The sequence below is a fragment of the Mesocricetus auratus genome, unplaced genomic scaffold (assembly GCF_017639785.1).
Source record: "Mesocricetus auratus isolate SY011 unplaced genomic scaffold, BCM_Maur_2.0 Super-Scaffold_100010, whole genome shotgun sequence".
NCBI lineage: Eukaryota > Metazoa > Chordata > Mammalia > Rodentia > Cricetidae > Mesocricetus > Mesocricetus auratus.
Genome location: NW_024429194.1, coordinates 67,773,995 through 67,790,368, shown reverse-complemented (window position 1 = coordinate 67,790,368; position 16,374 = coordinate 67,773,995). Strand labels below are relative to the sequence as shown.

At 52.2% G+C, this 16,374-nt stretch overlaps 1 protein-coding gene across 1 annotated transcript in view; it reads right to left on the bottom strand.

Moving 5' to 3' along the window:
* Hdac7 (histone deacetylase 7) overlaps positions 1-4,951 on the bottom strand; it is a 35,669-nt gene extending 30,718 nt beyond the window's left edge. Inside the window, exon 1 of the mRNA XM_005067158.4 lies at positions 4,733-4,951. Within this exon, the coding sequence (XP_005067215.1) occupies positions 4,733-4,751 (19 nt within the window). The 5' untranslated portion in view covers positions 4,752-4,951. The remainder of the gene's footprint in view (positions 1-4,732) is intronic.
* Between the last annotated feature and the right edge of the window lie 11,423 nt (positions 4,952-16,374).

The following is a 16,374-nucleotide window of genomic DNA, read 5'->3' as shown; positions in this document are numbered from 1 at the left end:
TGATGACCCTGAACTAGATAAATAAACCCCAGTGGCCATAGAGGCGGCCAGCTCAGAAGGGAGGGGCCTGGCACAGTGGTTCCCCAGGTTGAGAAGGTGGGGAGGGAATGAGGTAGGAGGGATCTGGAGTAGGAGGGTCAGGAATGGGCGGTGCTTGGGGGCTCCTGACCGTCTGCCAAGCTCTTAACCTTAACCTGAGCCCTATGTGGTGGCTCAAGCTTCTCTGCCCCTGTCAACCTGGGGGGACAGGACGGGGGGGGGGGCTGCATGAGGAAAGACTAGTCAGCTGTCCACCAGACTGGGCATTCCAGTTCCAGCTCTCAGCTAGAGCTCAGCCCAGATCCCTACCTGGGGCTACGGGGGTTTAGCAGACTGTGTAGACTCAGTTCTAGTCTGGGAAGAAAAGGTGTCAATGTCACTCAGACCTCCTCTGGCCACCCTGTCTAAGGAAGTCCCACCTTGTTGTTTTTTTATTGCTGCGGCCGTTCATTTCCTTCGCAGGGCTTATCACCGTGCGCAACGTGCAACTATTCATCTCCTCAACCCTGCCCATGCTTTCTTGTTCCCAGGCAGAGCTCAGGTGCAATACCTCTGTGCTCCCGGCACACCTGTGTCCAGTGCACGGCACAGGGCTCCGCAAGTCTGGTAACAAATGGCCGAACTGTCGAGTGACCAGCTTGATACATGAGGCTCCCTGGCTGCCAGTGTGATTCTGCAGGGTTTCAGAGTAGCAAGAACAAGGCTAGAAAGGAAAAGTCTGTGCCGCTCTGAGGCAGCATCTACACGGGACGGCACTGCCTGGCTCCCTTCACCATGCCTGAGTGTACACACAGGCACCCACACTAAGTCACACTAAGTCGTGGACCAGTCTTAGGAGGCTTGCATTGTGTTTGAGTTCCTTCCCTAAGTATCCCGGCAACCTCAGACATGCCACACACATGCAGGTCTGTCTCCTCCACAGAAATAAATGAAAAGGTTGGCCCAGGTCTGTGGTTGAAGAGTCTTGGCATCAGAATCTCCCACCAGGCAAGTGAAAAGGCAGGCTCTTCAGCCCACTCCTGCAGACCTGGGCAGATGGTGGGAATAGGGCCTGAGGGGGAAAAACACATTCCTCACATGATCCTGGAGCAACTAGTCCAGTAACTGGCATTTAAAGTCCATGGACGGGAAGCTGGACATGGTGGCGCACACCTTTAATCCCAGCACTCGGGAGGCAGAGGCAGCTGGATCTCTGTGAGTTTGAGACCAGCCTGGTCTACAGAGCGAGTTCCAGGACAGCCAGGACTACACAGAGAAAGATTGTCTTGAAGAAAGGAGAAAGACAGAGAGAGAGAGAGAGAGAGAGAGAGAGAGAGAGAGAGAGAGAGAGAGAGAGAGAGAGAGAGAGAGAGAACCATGGACAGGGTTTACAGGTTAACATCTGGACAGTTACGAAAAAGCAGCTCCTATATAGGTTCCCATCCCCTAAAACCAATCCATAGGCTCTGTATACCCCACACAGCGCCGTAACTTACAAAGGTGCACAAGACACAGGAGACACACATCTGTGCCACATGTGTGCCTACTCCCAAACACCCAACAGAGCCAGCACATGGATCACAGATTGCCATGGAACCGCTGCATCGACATATACAGCCCTGGGCAAACACAGACACCCACCACACACCCAGGGCATACACACATATCACATGGAGACTCACACTAAACAGATGCTATCCTGAATTTATTTTGCCTCTGGGAACAAGTCCAGAACCAAAGGAGCTATGCTCTGCTGATGAAAACATCCCCCCTGCCTCTGCCACCCCCACCCCTTGCCCCAGGCAGCAGGCTGTCCTCCACCCCTCGAATGACTGACTGGAGGAGGGCAGTGGGGAGAGGAGGCAGAAGCTGAAGTCAGTGTTCTCAGTCTGCTTGGAGCCCTCCACTAGTCCACCCTATTTCGCTTCCCTTGCTTGCCAGGAGATACTGTGGGGCCTCTTCTCACCTCCCCCAAGTCAGTGCTTGGTCAGGCAGACCACTTGTCTGGATTCCCAGGTCCTGGTCCTACAGAGCCAAAAGGATTAGGGAGTAAGCTAGACCCCGGGATTCCTAATATGTGGGCCACTAAGGAAAGGGCTGTCTGGAGCACCTTCCTGCAGCCCTAAGGCCTAAGGCCCCCATGGAACGTTACCACAGAAACAGGGAAAATATTATAAGGAACACAATACCCGGCAGGGTCACCTGCTGACCATGCTTCCTGCTGTGTTACCCACCCCCATCTCGTGGCACTCAGAGCCTTCTCCAGCTTCAGCCTGGGCCTCCTAGCCAGACCTCTCCTTCCTGCCTCCCCTGGACTAGGGAAACAGCCTCAAGCAAAAGCTCTGCCCTTCTGTGGTTCCAAACAACACCAGGGATGGCCCAGTGGGCCCCTCACTCCCAGTCCCTACTCCCCCAACACAGGAAATCAAGGCTTCCTGCCCCAGAGGAAGTGCCCCATCTAGTGAACAAATCCAACATATACAAATTCGCAGTCCCGGAGCTGGCGCCTCCAGGGGGACATGCCCTCAAGCCTTGCAATACCCCATACTCCTCTGGAGGCTCCAGACCACATCTGACGAAGGAAGAGCTTGGGCAAGAACAGGCACTGGCAGGGGCAGGAGGTCTGTCTGGTTGTTGCCATTCCCTGGCTGGGTGACCCTGGGTCTTGTTTTAGCTCATCTTTCTCTCAGGCCTCTGCCAACTTCAAACTACTAGTTCCCAAAGAAAAGTCAGGGGCAAAGAAGGCGGAGAAGAGATGATGGGTTTCATCTCCCCAGTCCTGGGAAGTGTGCCTACAGCTATAAAAGGGTCCTGACTCCCCATCCCATGTCAACCAAGCCAACAGGCACTACAGGCGACATTCATTAGACATTCATTATTCCCGAGGCAAGGACATAATACTCCCCCCCATCCCCTCCCACCCTCCTACTCCCTACTGAACACTGACTGGTTATTTGGGGAGTAGTCCCTCCGGTTTTGAGCGCTGGGAAGGGGACTTAGGATCCCCCCCCATGATGTTAATTATTAGGAAAATGAGCTTAAATGGGCCGACCATCTTAGGTGCAAAACCTGCTCTGCCTCAAAATCTCAGCGTATGTCCGATATGTAGAGAATATCCATCCCAGGGGCCGAAGTGAGCGACAGAGGATTCAGACGCACAGTTAGTTCCCAACGTTTCGAGGGCTAGCTTGAGAGGACATCAGAGTACTAAATGTAGGGAGACAAACCCCAGTCCCAATGGGTGGATCCAGGACTTGTTCCAAACTCACTCATCTGGGTACCACACAGTGGAACTGCTCTGTGCCTCAGTTTCCCTCAGGAGTGACTGTAAAGAAGAAGATGACTTAGTTACTGAGGGCAGATGGCAGGCGAACTACAGAGCAAGGAGGTGGGAGAGAAGGGATGGGTTGCAGCAGATGGAAAAGCGGCTGAGAAGGCGTGAAAGGGCTGGCATAGCAAGGAGGCATGTGTACGACAGCCTACTGGAGCCCTCTTGGGCAGAAAGGGGTCACCTAAGTACAAGTTAGAGGGTAGGGACCAACCAGAGTCATAGTCTCCAATGGTTGGGCAAGGAATTGGAGCAAAGTCCCATAAGTCAATGAAAAGTCTGGGGGACTAGCTCCTGATTCCAGATGTTGAGCTCTCATCAGGGCCACCGAGGGCCAATGTCCTATTATCGCCCTAAAAATTGGCAGGCAGAGCTGGGCCTCAAGCAGATGCTGAGTTGGGATGTGGGAAAGAGATAGTTAGCAGCAGGCCAGCCAACGCCAGATGCAGGAGGCTTTTGGGAATGCTGGACCGCCAGCAAGGACAGTGAAGGGCCCCAGTGGCCGGCCCGCATGGGCCCCACACTGGCAGCCAGTGGGAAGGAAGTGGGACACATTAGGTGACCTGCAGGACCCAGGTTTTCTTCCAACTTACTGGCCGAGGAATTGTGGTAGTGGAAAGACAGCTCAGCTGCCAGATTTGTGAGAACAAGAGCTCTCATACTTGTCGGCACTAACAGACCTGGGGGCACATATTCAGCTTCCCACCTCCCTACAGCTCAGGACACAACCGGCAGCCCCCACTTTCCCACACCTTTAAGGGTACTACCCTCACAGCTCAGTTGGGCACAGGTGTCTCTTCACTCCGACGGGTGATCAAGGATAGGGTTTTATGCTCACAGATATCTCCCAGCCCAATACCCTCCAGGGGTCGTTTTCCCTGGCCACTGGATCTGAGGAGGACCCTGCCCGGCTACGCGAGATGGGGGCGCTGATGTCCAGCCCCACAAATCCGGCCCCAGTTCAGCGGGTCCTACCATTTGCCCTCCCGCTTCCAAACCCTCCGCCACGGAGCACCGCCTCCTCCCCGGGCCTCGGCGGCCGTCCGTGCCTCCCAGATCCCCGAGAGGAGGGTGACGGGACACCCGGCCCATGCACAGGCGGCCCCGGGCCTCCAAGTGCCTCCCCGGGGCCTGTCGCTGCTCGGGAGCAGGCGGATGTGGGCACCCCGCAGGAGGCCGGAGTTCTCTGGCCCCGGAACCAGCCCCGGGGCCCCGCGAGCGGGCCAGAACCCCGCCGAGCGGGCGCGATCGAGTGCGCACGGAGGACCCAGCCAGCCGGACCAGCCGGAGACCCAGCCGCAGCCGCTGCCGGAGCTGGGGCGAGCGGCGCAGGGTGCCGCGCGCAGGGCGGGGCGGGCGGGGCGGGGGCGGCCGCCCGGTACTCACCCGCGCCGGGGCTGTGCATCCAGGGGCCGGGGCCCTCAGAGCCGGGGGCTCATGGCGGGCGGGGGGGCCGGGGCGCCGGCCTCACATCCCCCCCGGTCGCCGGAGGCTGCGGAGCGACTGTGAGACGGCGAGAGGAAGGGAGGGGGCCGAGAGGGGGAGGGCCCTGGCAGCCTGGCCGGCCGGGTAGGATGACAATGGAAGGAAATGCTTTATCTGAGTCTGAGAGCGGGCCAAGGGGGAGGGGAGGGAGGGGGCCGGCGCTCACGGCCCTGGGACACACCACCCCGGCAGGCTGTGCTCAGCGGCACTCAGGCTGGCTGCAGACACCGATCGCGGCGGGGCGCGGCACACCGCCCCCCGGGAGGCAGCGCCGAACCCGGAACGCGGGACGCTGTCGGACCCGCGCGCGGCTGCCGAGCTCCAGCCGCCGCGCGGCGCTGCGCCCAGCGCACAATTCCCGGAAACCCAGATACCTGAGTGCACGCACCCGTGCATACACAACGTACACGAGCGTGCATCCATGTTTACACAGGCCGGGGTGATTTATACTTCAGGGAGGGACTTCTGGGCACACATCTACAGACATGAGAGGTTCACGAGGAGAGAGCTACACATAGGGGCGACAGGACACGCTTAGAGTCCCGAGCGAGGAATCCCAGACGACGCCCCCCACCCCATTCCACCCCTGACACACACAAGCAGGACTCGCTCGCCTCAGGAAAGCTACCAGATCTGATTTGAATCACTGCCCAGTCCAACCCCAGTGGCAACCCCCCCCCATGCCTGCTGAGGGGAGAAGGGTCCAGCCTGTTCCTATTAAGAGGAGAAAAAGGGGGTGGGGGTGGTGTCGTTTTTGAAACGTTTTTGAAAGTTTTCTTTTTTCAAAGACATTTCTCAAGGGATTTCCTTCCATCTTCTCCTCTTCCTCTCCTCCATTCCTCTCCTCCCTCCACAATGACCCCCCTTTTACCCCCTCCCTATGAGTCAAACTTAAGCAATGTGCCCAGTGTCCCCCAGTGCATTACAGTGGATCACAGAAATGTTCCAGTCTGTGAGTCGGAATGCAGACGCCTCCAGCCCTCCCTCAGCTAATAAACTCAGCTGAGGACTGGCTTTGCACCGCAGCCCTCCCTGCCTCTCCCCAAATCTCTTCTTAGACGACTGCGGAGGTCAGATTCAAGGGTCAGGGGCTGAGGACCTTCCCACTGGGCTGCCTGGCTTGGCCTATCAATCCGTTGCCTCCAGCGATCTGTTGGACCAGACAACTGGCCCAGGGAAAAGGTCATCCACCAGGAACGCTGGGCTCCCCAGCATCTGAGGAGACCAGACACTGAAAAGCAGTTTCCTTCTGATCACTTTCTACTTACTGAGACCTAGGAACTGAGCTGTCTTGGAAGCCAGAGTCTTGAGTGACCTTGAGGGTCTTTCACAGGTTTGCTGAACAGCCACGGTGACAGATCACGTATCACTACCTGTCGCTCCCTGGATGTTCAGCAGCTGACTTTAACCTCTCCACACCTGTTAATGTGTACCACAAACTTTTTCTAGCATCCAGGGCCTCTTGCAACATGGTACCGCACGCATCCCTGCCCAGTGCTTCCTGCTACTTTTCTCATGGGCAGTTATTATTACTACTTCAGCCAGCCCTGACTGCTAGCTGTTCCCCTTCACGTCCTCCTACTTCCCGTGTCCTAGCCTTGGCCTAAGATACTCCCTACAGAGCAAATGCCCTCTGCGGCCCCGAAATCCCTTTACTTCAAAGTACCACCTCCTTTGAAACTTTTCGTGATTCCCACCTCTCAGTACTGTAGGCTTTCTCTCCACAGTAACCTTCATCCATCTAGTCTACTAGTCTTTTGTTTCATTTTTTTTTGTTTTTTGTTTTTTGTTTGTTTGTTTGTTTTTTGAGATGGGGGTCTCTCTGTGTAGCTTTGGAGGCTGTCCTGGAACTCGCTCTGTAGACCAGGCTGGCCTCGAACTCACAGAGACCCACCTGCCTCTGCCTCCCGAGTGCTGGGATTAAAGGCGTGCACCGCCACTGCCATCACCTGACTAGTCTACTAGTCTTGATCTCATCTTCCTCACAAGCATTCGAGAAAAGATGCCATGCTTGAAAGTTCTTCTTCAGCCCTAGCTGTGTTTCTCATGGTGCTTTGCACTGAATTCGAACCCAGTGTGTTCTCTGTTGAATTATGACAGATATTCCTGGCCTTCAAGGATCATCCTCCAGCTGGATATCTGGAATACACCCTTCAGTCCAGTGATGTATCCATATTGGCTCTGCAAGATACTCTTGCCCTTCTACTGAGCCCTCTTTCCACAACAGAGCACCCTCCTTCCTAAGCCCTCCTTGAAGCCTGTGGCCCTTCAGAAGAACCACTGGTTACAGCAAACTGTCTCTTGTTACTTCCCTTCTCCTGTACCCGTACATTGCACACACACACACACACCTGTCTTCCTTTGCTGTAGCTGTGCCAGTGCTGGACTGGAGCCCTAGTTTGTTGATTTCTACAGGTGCAGCATTCATGTATTTGTTTGTGAATCCTCCTGTTCTTTGTAACCTAGCCGCTGACTTCTAAGTGATCGGGATAGACATGTGCGGCTCCCTGTCTATGCTCACCGTGCCTAACCTGTGGGTTTTGGCACACACCAGGACTCACTGCCCCTAAAGTGTAGGCAGAGAGGATGTAGTATGTGTCTTGGATGCTGAGATGACTCCCTCCTTCTGCTGCCAGATTTACCTATGACTCCCAACAGCCCCTGCTCTGCAGTGGATTCCCAAGCCAGTTACTAAGTCCCAGGTTCCCTAGTGGCATATGTTAGCCTCCAGGAACCCCTAGAGATATGACAGAAAAATGCAGGCCACCTCCTTGCTATGGTGGTTACCATGGAGGTTTCTAAAGAACTCAAGTCTAGACTTCTCACAGCCTGCTCATTTAGACATCTGGTATAAGGGACTGTCCCCACAGGATCTGCCTTGGCTTCTTCAAAGCTCCCTTGTGTCTCTGGACAACACAAAGCCTGCAGGTGCCCCTTTCTGCTTTCCTGTGACTTAGGGACCATATGTCCTCCTCTGTATCCCTTCCCCTTCCTTCTTGCCTTGGCAAGCTACCCTTTGCTAAGTGTTTACCAAATATCAGCCCTATTCCAACCTTTGGACAAACATCAGATCTCTTATTTTTTTTAAGATTTATTTATTTATTATATATACATTGTTCTGTCTGCATCTATTCTTGCAGGCCAAGAGAGGGCACCAGATCTCATTATGGATGGTTGTGAGCCATCATGTGGCTGCTGGGAATTGAACTCAGAACCTCTGGAAGAGCAGCCAGTGCTCTTAACCTCTGAGCCATCTCCCCAGCCCCCAGATCTCTTATTTTTGATAATCTTTGTTATGCTTATGAATGGAGTGTGGCCCATAAATGTGAAGAAACCAGACCAAATTTGCTCAACAAGTTACAGACCCTTTGTTCATTCAACAAATGCTATTGGGATCCTGCTTAAGGCCAAGACTCAAAGTTGCAGAAAGGCTACAAGTGTCAGAGCACTAGGGACCACATCCATTCCAGCCTTCTCCACATGCTGACTGCAGTCAGGAGGCTTCCCCGGCCTGCACTTACTCTCATACATGCCTCACATAGCCAGTGAGAGTGTACTCATTCCCCAAGGCCCCGGGAGACCTCAGGGGACAGCGCTGCATGGAATTGGGATTGAGCCTAGGATCAAATGCCAACTATTTTTGGGCTTTCAGATTAACAAGGGAGGTTAAGTCCTCAACTCCAAATAAAGGGTTTCCTGAAACTAAAAATAAGAAATAGGAGGACCAGGCAGAGCAATTAAGAAAGACGTCTGTGCCGACCTCAGGCCTCCACACGCACCAACATGTGTGTATGCTAGCACCTGTACACACATGTGTGTATGCTAGCACCCCCACACATCCGAACATCAAGTACACATACACACACACACACACGCCCAAAATAAAGCACAAAGAAATAAGGGACTGGAGAGAAGGTTCAGAAGTTGAAAATGTTCAGTGTCCTTGTAGAGGACTGAGTTCAGTTCCCAGAACCCAGGGGGCTCATAACTACCTGTACCTCCAGTCTAAGGCTTCAGACACCTTCTTTTGGCCTCTGAGGGTATTCTACACATATGCACACATAAATATAAATAAGTCCTAAGGAGAAGAAATAAGGGGAAGGAGGGGGCGGAATGATTTAGGCTTTATTGAGCAGCTTCTGTGTTTCCTGTACTGTTCAGGGTCTTTTCATTTACATCTCACTATTATACCTTTGTTTAGTGATCAAACTAGAGTTTTACTAACCCCACAGAGCCAGCAAGAAGCTTGATCCTAGTGTACCTGATTCAGAGCCTGTGTAATTTCTCTAGTGGCTCCAAACAGTAGAGAAACCATGCCAGGGTCTTATGCTCTGGTGAAGTCTGGTTACTTGAGGTTTCTGTTGATCTCTGTATATCACTCCAGATGACCAGTTCCTGGTCTCATGGAACCCAGACACATGGATTCATCTCTGTCCTCCACCTTCTTCTGTTACATTGCACAGGCAGGATCAACAGGCCGTGTGAGTATTCTGGGTAAAGTTGGGGGGGTGGCTTTGAGGTGCCAGCACGCAGGCAGACCCCACTCTAGGAGTTCAAGGTCAGAGACAAGAAGTGTTACATGTTTCTAGACTGGAGTTGAGTGGCTACCAGTCCAGACAGCCCAAGCTGGGAGGGTTGATGGCAGTGAGGAACAGGACAGGCTGAGAACTACCCAAGTCTCTTCCCTCATCCCCGTTACCTCCCTCCAGAGTCAACAAAGGTAATGTGGTTTCTCTTGTGGTCTGTTGCCCTAGACACCTGCAGTTCTAAATGTACATGTGTGTCTGTGTGGTGGGGAGACACAGGGAGAAAGCACTGGGACAGAAGGGGGAGAGGAGGGGGCCTCTTCAACTCCAAGATGAAGATGAAATGAACACAAGCATTGACAGAGGTCACCCCTTGGTGTCCCCAAAAAAAGAGCATAAGGAATCAGGCAGTGGTGACAGCCACCTTTATTCCCAGCACTCAGGAGACAGAGGCAGGTGGATCTCTGTGAGTTCAAGGCCAGTTTGCTCTACAAATCCAGTTCCAGGACAGCCAGAATTGAGTGAAACCCTGTCTCAAAAAAGCAAACAAATAAATAAATGAAAATAAAAAAGAGAGCCAGGGAAGAGCTGGGAGAGAAGCATTGCGGCTATTGGATCCCTAGACTGAGAGTAGGGAAACAAGTTCTAGGTGAGTTCAGCCATGAGCTTCCTGGGTGCTGCCTACGCCTCAGTTTCCCCACTCTGTAAAACAGCAAAATTGTGGCTACTTGCTTCATGCAGCTTTTCAGTCATTGCACAAAAAATATATGCAAAGGCTCACACCACCATCTTTAATTTGTGTCCTTGGATGGCTTGAACAGTACACTGTAATCCGTAGAGTCTTTGTCACCATAGGGTATGAGTGGTTATAATTGTTTACTGTAGTTCCTGGATTAAACACACACACACACACACACACACACACACACACACACACACACGCGCGCGCGCAGGAATGTGGAGATAAAGAACGTTACCCATGAAGACAAAAACATCCCTGTGCTCATATTGATCACAATGTGTTGAGGAAACCAAATAAACAGCACACTTGAAACCCTCTTACAAAACCCAACTATTTGAAATATCTCTTGGTCTGCGTGATCTTGGCTCAGTCACAGCCTCTTTGGCCTCAGTTTCCTCCTCGATCGCATGAGTGGGTTGCTTCGGATCATTGATTCTTTTCTCAGAGTCTAAAGTCATTTTCCAATTCTGTTGTTCCCAAGTGTAAGTGATACGTGGCACAGAGGAGAGGCTTGAGGCTGAGCTGAGCTGGGTTACGATGGAGCCCAGAAGTGTGAATCAGAGCAGGAGAGTGAGGGGAGGCTTGGGGGTGGAGGGGGGTGACATTCCAGGTAGGGAGAATGGCATGTGCAAGGGCGAGGCTAGGAGGCTGAGGGGTGGCAAACAGATTAGCAAGGCTTGAGAATGAGGTTGGCAAGAGCTGGAGGGAGCCTGGGGAGGAAGTCGGGAAGGGGCAGTCCCCAGGCTGAGCAGCTAAGCTGGGAAGGTGGGTGGAGGAAGAGGCTCTCTCAGGCCAGAAATTGGTGCCAAAGAGCATCTAGCCAAACTCCAGTCACCCCTGCCAAGAGGACCCACCCACCAGGGAAGGCCCTTCCCACCCCTCCCTGCTCTGCTCTCTCAGCCCCACCTCCAACTCTGAGGTGAGCCAGGACCCTTGAGGCCAGGGCCGCCTTAACCAAGGAGCAGATGAGGCACCACCCCTTCCTCAAGGCAGTAATGCAGCAATAAAATAATAATCATGTGTAGGAATAATGACAGAATAAATTATCTCCTACCCGCCCCCTGATAAAGTCAGTCCCAGTGCAGCAAAACCTCATAGTGTGACTATTGTGTTTATGAGGACCTGGCTTCTTGAGCTACGGGAGATTTATAAGGTCATCTAACTTACAAAGTCCCCTGACTGGACATGACCTTAAAGCCATGAAATACTCCTATTCCTCGCTGTGTGCTCTGAAACTCTCAGGTCACTGTAAGGGATGATTCAGTTTGGGACTCTCTGATCTAATCCACACCACTCCTTACAGATGAAGAAACTGAGGCACAGGGGGAGAGAGCTTGCCAGTGCTTACGTGGTTAACAAGCAATGTGGCAGGCAGAGGATCCCTGCTCCTGCCTTCTAGGCCAGTACTCCTTCCACAGGCCAGAGGCCCAGCCCCAGCCGCCAGTGCCAGCAGCGATTAGGGTCAGCGAGGCAGCCACTGGGCCATACTCTAATCATGAGAAGAAATTCATCTGAGTTGCAAAATGCCTTTCTGCATCCAGTTTGCAATTACTCGCTCCAGTGGGCCCCTACAGGGACACTGTGGTCCACCCACTAGCCCACTTGACATTGGCCTTGTCATATCTCCCAGTGTGACCCTCTGTTGCTAGCGGTTGTATTGGCTGGAGAAGGTGCCTGTCCTGTACAGATGTCCTCTTTGGGGGTCGTGGACTTCAAGGCTCAGAATGTTAGGAGAGAAAAAAGGTCCCGGCCCCGGGTCCACTCCCCCCGGCCCCCAGAAGTGTCTTCTAAAATGAATTTGAGTTGTGTTTGTGTATGTCAGTGGAGGCAGCAAAGACAGCATGATGTTCAAGTCTGGGGTAAATGGGATTGATGATGACCAAGTGCGGATGAAAATAAGGCAGCCTATGCTAAGCTCTTACCATACCTCACCCAAAGAGACTCTCCCTCACTCTCCTCTTCATCTGCTCACAGGAACACCCCGGAGTGGCAGTGTGGCCCTACTACTCCAAGGTACCACTCCAGGCTTTTCCTTTTGGAGGCAGGATACGCTGTCATCTGCCATGGAAGAAGCCATTGTCACCTACAGAGAGTACTACAGCATAGTCTAGGAAGAGAACTGCCGCTCAGAAAAGGATAACCAATGATGTGGGCTATAGAGGGAGTGGTGACCTGTAGAGACCCCAGAGTTCTCTGTCAAAAAGGGCTTCACCAGGTTATGAGGCCAGTGTGGGCTGTATCAGGGAGCAGATTCTGTTTTCAACTGCTCCTTGGGCTTGGTTATTGGAGGGAGGCTTAACAGTGAACCTAGCAGTTTTTGCCCTGCCAGATCTCCCTCTCCTGCTGGGTCCAGAGGGTCAGGGTAGGAGGGCTGAGTAGAGATGACACCTCTCCCTTCAGGAACCCTGAAGTCAGGGCTCTAGAGTGTCGTGTGTGTGTGTGTGTGTGTGTGTGTGTGTGTGTCCCCGTTCCCCCGCCCGGGGCGCGTGCCTTCCCCAGTGTTGAAGACACAGAGGAATAGAAAGACATGTAGGTGTTGCACTGTGGCTAAGAGCAAAGATCTGGAGTCCTGGGCTGGAGTTGGTTTCTTCCCCAGTATGCAAGGCATATTGTTGAACCTGGAAGAGGCTCAGCTCCGTCTCCGCAGACCAGGGCCAGTGGTGCTGCCATATTAGGGCTGCTGGGAGGCTGGGAGATCAGGACATGCAGTGCTTAGCAGAGTGCAGGCTGTGCTCTGCTAGGGCTGGAGTGTGGATGCCAGCATCAGGAACAGAAGAGAGCCTCCTGTCTCCTCATCTTCCTCAGCCTGTGTTTCCCTGCAGATTCAGTCTCAGATGAGTAATGACCTAACTTTTGCAAGTGAATCCAATTGGGTCTGTAGGGTCTGTGCTCCTAACACCTTTCTGGGGTAGCCTAGCTGGGCTAGGGGAATAGAAAAAATGGTACATTTCTGACCCTCCTGAGTTACTCAAGGATTTCCTTGATCTTGAAGGGAGCCTGGGCCAGACTCAGGGGACACCATATGAAACTCAGAAGGGAGGGGCCTGGTCTCTTCTCCAAAATGTGGCACTGCACATCTGGAGTGATCTGAGCATCTGGCTGCATCCCTGGGGCAATGGCCACAGCTGCTGACATTTGAGGGAGGAGAGGACCAGTTCCTCAGCAGGGGCCTGGGGGCTATAAATAACCAACTAAGAGGGCCAAGGGAACCAGGTTGACCTTTGGGGGGCAGGAGCCTCAGGCAATGTCCCCCCTCCCCCTTGGGTCCAGAGCCAGAGTTTTAGCAAAACAGGAAGAGGCAGTGGCAGTTGCTGGGAAAGTAGGAGTGGCTCCCCTTCCCCCACTTGCCTGGAGCCTTAGGATCCCAGCCAGGACCTGGGAAAGGTGGAGTCAGCTAGGCTGGAGGGAGGGGCAGGCAGGGCGGGCAGAAGGGCCTAGTCCCTGCCCTCCTGTGGCTCAGCTGGGCACAGGAAAGGGGAGAACTGACAGAGGAGGACAGCCTGATGGGGTGTGCCTCACCCTCCTCCCTGCCCCCTCCTCTTCCCTTCTATTCCCCATCAGAGGATAAGAAGGTTGGGCATGGAGCACAACATGTGCCTAAGAAGCAAGTCGTGGATTTGGAGGCTCAGGGTTAAGGGAAGCCCACCTCCATCTCTCACCCCCAGACAGCCTGCAGGTAGACCGAGACTAGAGAACTCCAGACAGGTGGAAAGACACCTCCAGCCTTTTGGGGAGGAGGCTGAAACAGGCCAGGACCTGGTCCAAGAATGGTGGAGAACTGGCCTGTGAACTCTGAGGGGATCAAACAAGACGGGGTGGTCCTTAGAACAGAGCCCTGGAAGCTAAGCTCCAACTCAGAAACAAGTCAGGCTTGAAAGACTTTTCCAACAAATGTGTTGCTCTGCTTTGCCTAGGGGAGGCTGGCCATTGAGAACCTACAGACGTCTAGTAGGTGCTTTACCTGGCCCCCATCTCCAGGGAGCTTGGTACACATATCTACTGGGTCACCACTAGCTCCTCAGCCTATAGCCTGTGTGTTGTGGAATATTTAACTATATAAAGATGCATTACATTTGTTTATATTGCGGAATATTACTTAAACTGTAGGAAGGTGTGTTACTTTTGTTTCTGCTGCATTTGTTTATATTGCGGAATATTACTTAAACTGTAGGAAGGTGTGTTACTTTTGTTTCTGCTGCATTTGTTTATATTGCGGAATATTACTTAAACTGTAGGAAGGTGTGTTACTTTTGTTTCTGCTGCATTTGTTTAACAATGTAAAGATGTGTTGCATTTGTTTCTGCTGCAAGGATGTGTTGCTGTTTTACCTTGCCTGCCTAAGGCACCTGATTGGTCTAGTAAAAAACTGAACCGCCAATAGCAGATAGGCAGAGAGAGATAGGTGGGGGCTGCAGGGCAGAGAGAATAAATAGGAGAAAAGATGAATGAGGAAGAAAGAGAGGGAGATGCCCGGGGCCAGGTAGCCAGGCAGACATGGGAGAGGCAGGAGAAGTAGGACATACAGAAAGAAGAGGCAGATAAACAGGTTAATTTAAGTTAAATGAGCTAGCCAGAAATGAGCCTAACCTAGGCCAAGCATTCAGAATTAATAAGACATCTCCCTGTCAATGATGGTGGCCCCAAAGAAAAAGCCTGGTATATCGTGTTTCCCCTGCTGGACAGTCTGTACCAGAATCATCCAGTAGAAGCCCGGTAAGGAGGGTAGCATGTACAACTTTACATCTTCTAGTTGTCGTACCAACAAATTCAGAAATAGATGATTAAATAGTATATTTACTTAATGTATTAAAATATCATTTCATAATAATCAAAATGGAAAACTATTGTCTTCTCTTTTCATACCAAGTTCTTGAAATCCAAGGTATAAATCAGCCTGCTTCTGCCTCCCAAGTGCTGAGACCAAAGGCCTGTGCTGCCACTGCCCAGCCCAGTGTCCTCATCATACCCCACAGGCACCAGGCACACATGTGCTGTACTTACATAATGCAGGCAAACTAATACAAAAAATAAACCTTTAATGAAGGATATTAGCCTCTGCTTCCTCTTTCCCTTCTCCAGACAACCCAAGACCAAGGGCACTCAGGTGGAATCGGGGATTTAGGGGGTAGAGAAACACATCTGCAGGGAAATGCAGAGTCAAGCCAGGGACAGCTGGGAAGGCATCCAGAAGACATGGAGGGGACAGTTGTCCTGGACCTAGGGGGAGGGGAGACTAAATAAACCAGTGGGCTGAAGCAGGAGGCTGAGAGGAGTGGGCAGAAACTGAAATAAAGCGAGGAGTGCCAGGTCAGCATCTGGGGCCAAGTGGGGGCGGGGTGGGGTGGGGGATGCACGAGTGATTTGCAGCCGGTCAACCGACAGCTCTAAAAACCTTTCCCACAGAGAGAGCACACAAACTGACAGGCAACCCCAGAGCATTAGCAGACTGAAGTTCAAAGCACAGAGAAAAGACTCTCCAGGGAAAGAGGAAACACGGTGGTGCTAGGGGGATGCTCAGCCTGAAGGCGCTCAGGATCATGCCAATCAACAAAGAGAAGGCAGGTGCCATTTCAAACGTCAGCAAGAATGGTGACAAGTGCATGCTGTTAGCGGTGGCAGACCGCCTTTGAAGTCAGCTTGGCAGTACAGGGTGAGAGATGTTTTCACCCGTCGTTGAGTTACCCCACCCAGTGTGCTCTAAACCAAATATCTAGTCAAGAGTTAGGCACGGTGGCAAAATATGTGCACAATGACGTTCACCAACAAGCTACTTGTAATACGGAAAATTAGAAATAATTTGAATACCTACAATTGGAAAATGATGAAGTAGAGTATGGTATTTCCACTCAGTAGAAACTTATAACGCTGTTAAAAAGATGTTTATGAATGTGAGATAGCATCATGGGAGAAGACAGAGTTGTGTGTGCCCAGTGACAGAAACCATATAAAAACATAGGAGCAGAAGGAAGGGATTAAGAGGAAATGTCCATAGCTGGACACTCAGGAGGCTGAATAGTTCCAAGTTCAAGGCCAGCCTTGGCTACATGGAGAGATTCTGTCTGAAAAAAAAAAAAAAAGGAAGCCAGGCAGTGGTATCTCACACCTTTAATCCCAACACTCGGGAGGCAAAGGCAGGCAGATCTCTATGAGTTCAAGGCCAGCCTGGTCTACAAAGCTACACAGAGAAGCCCTGTCTCAAAAAAACCAACCAACCAACCAAACAAACAAACAAAAAAGCAAAGACAGAGAGAAAGAAAAGAAAAGGAAAAAACAAT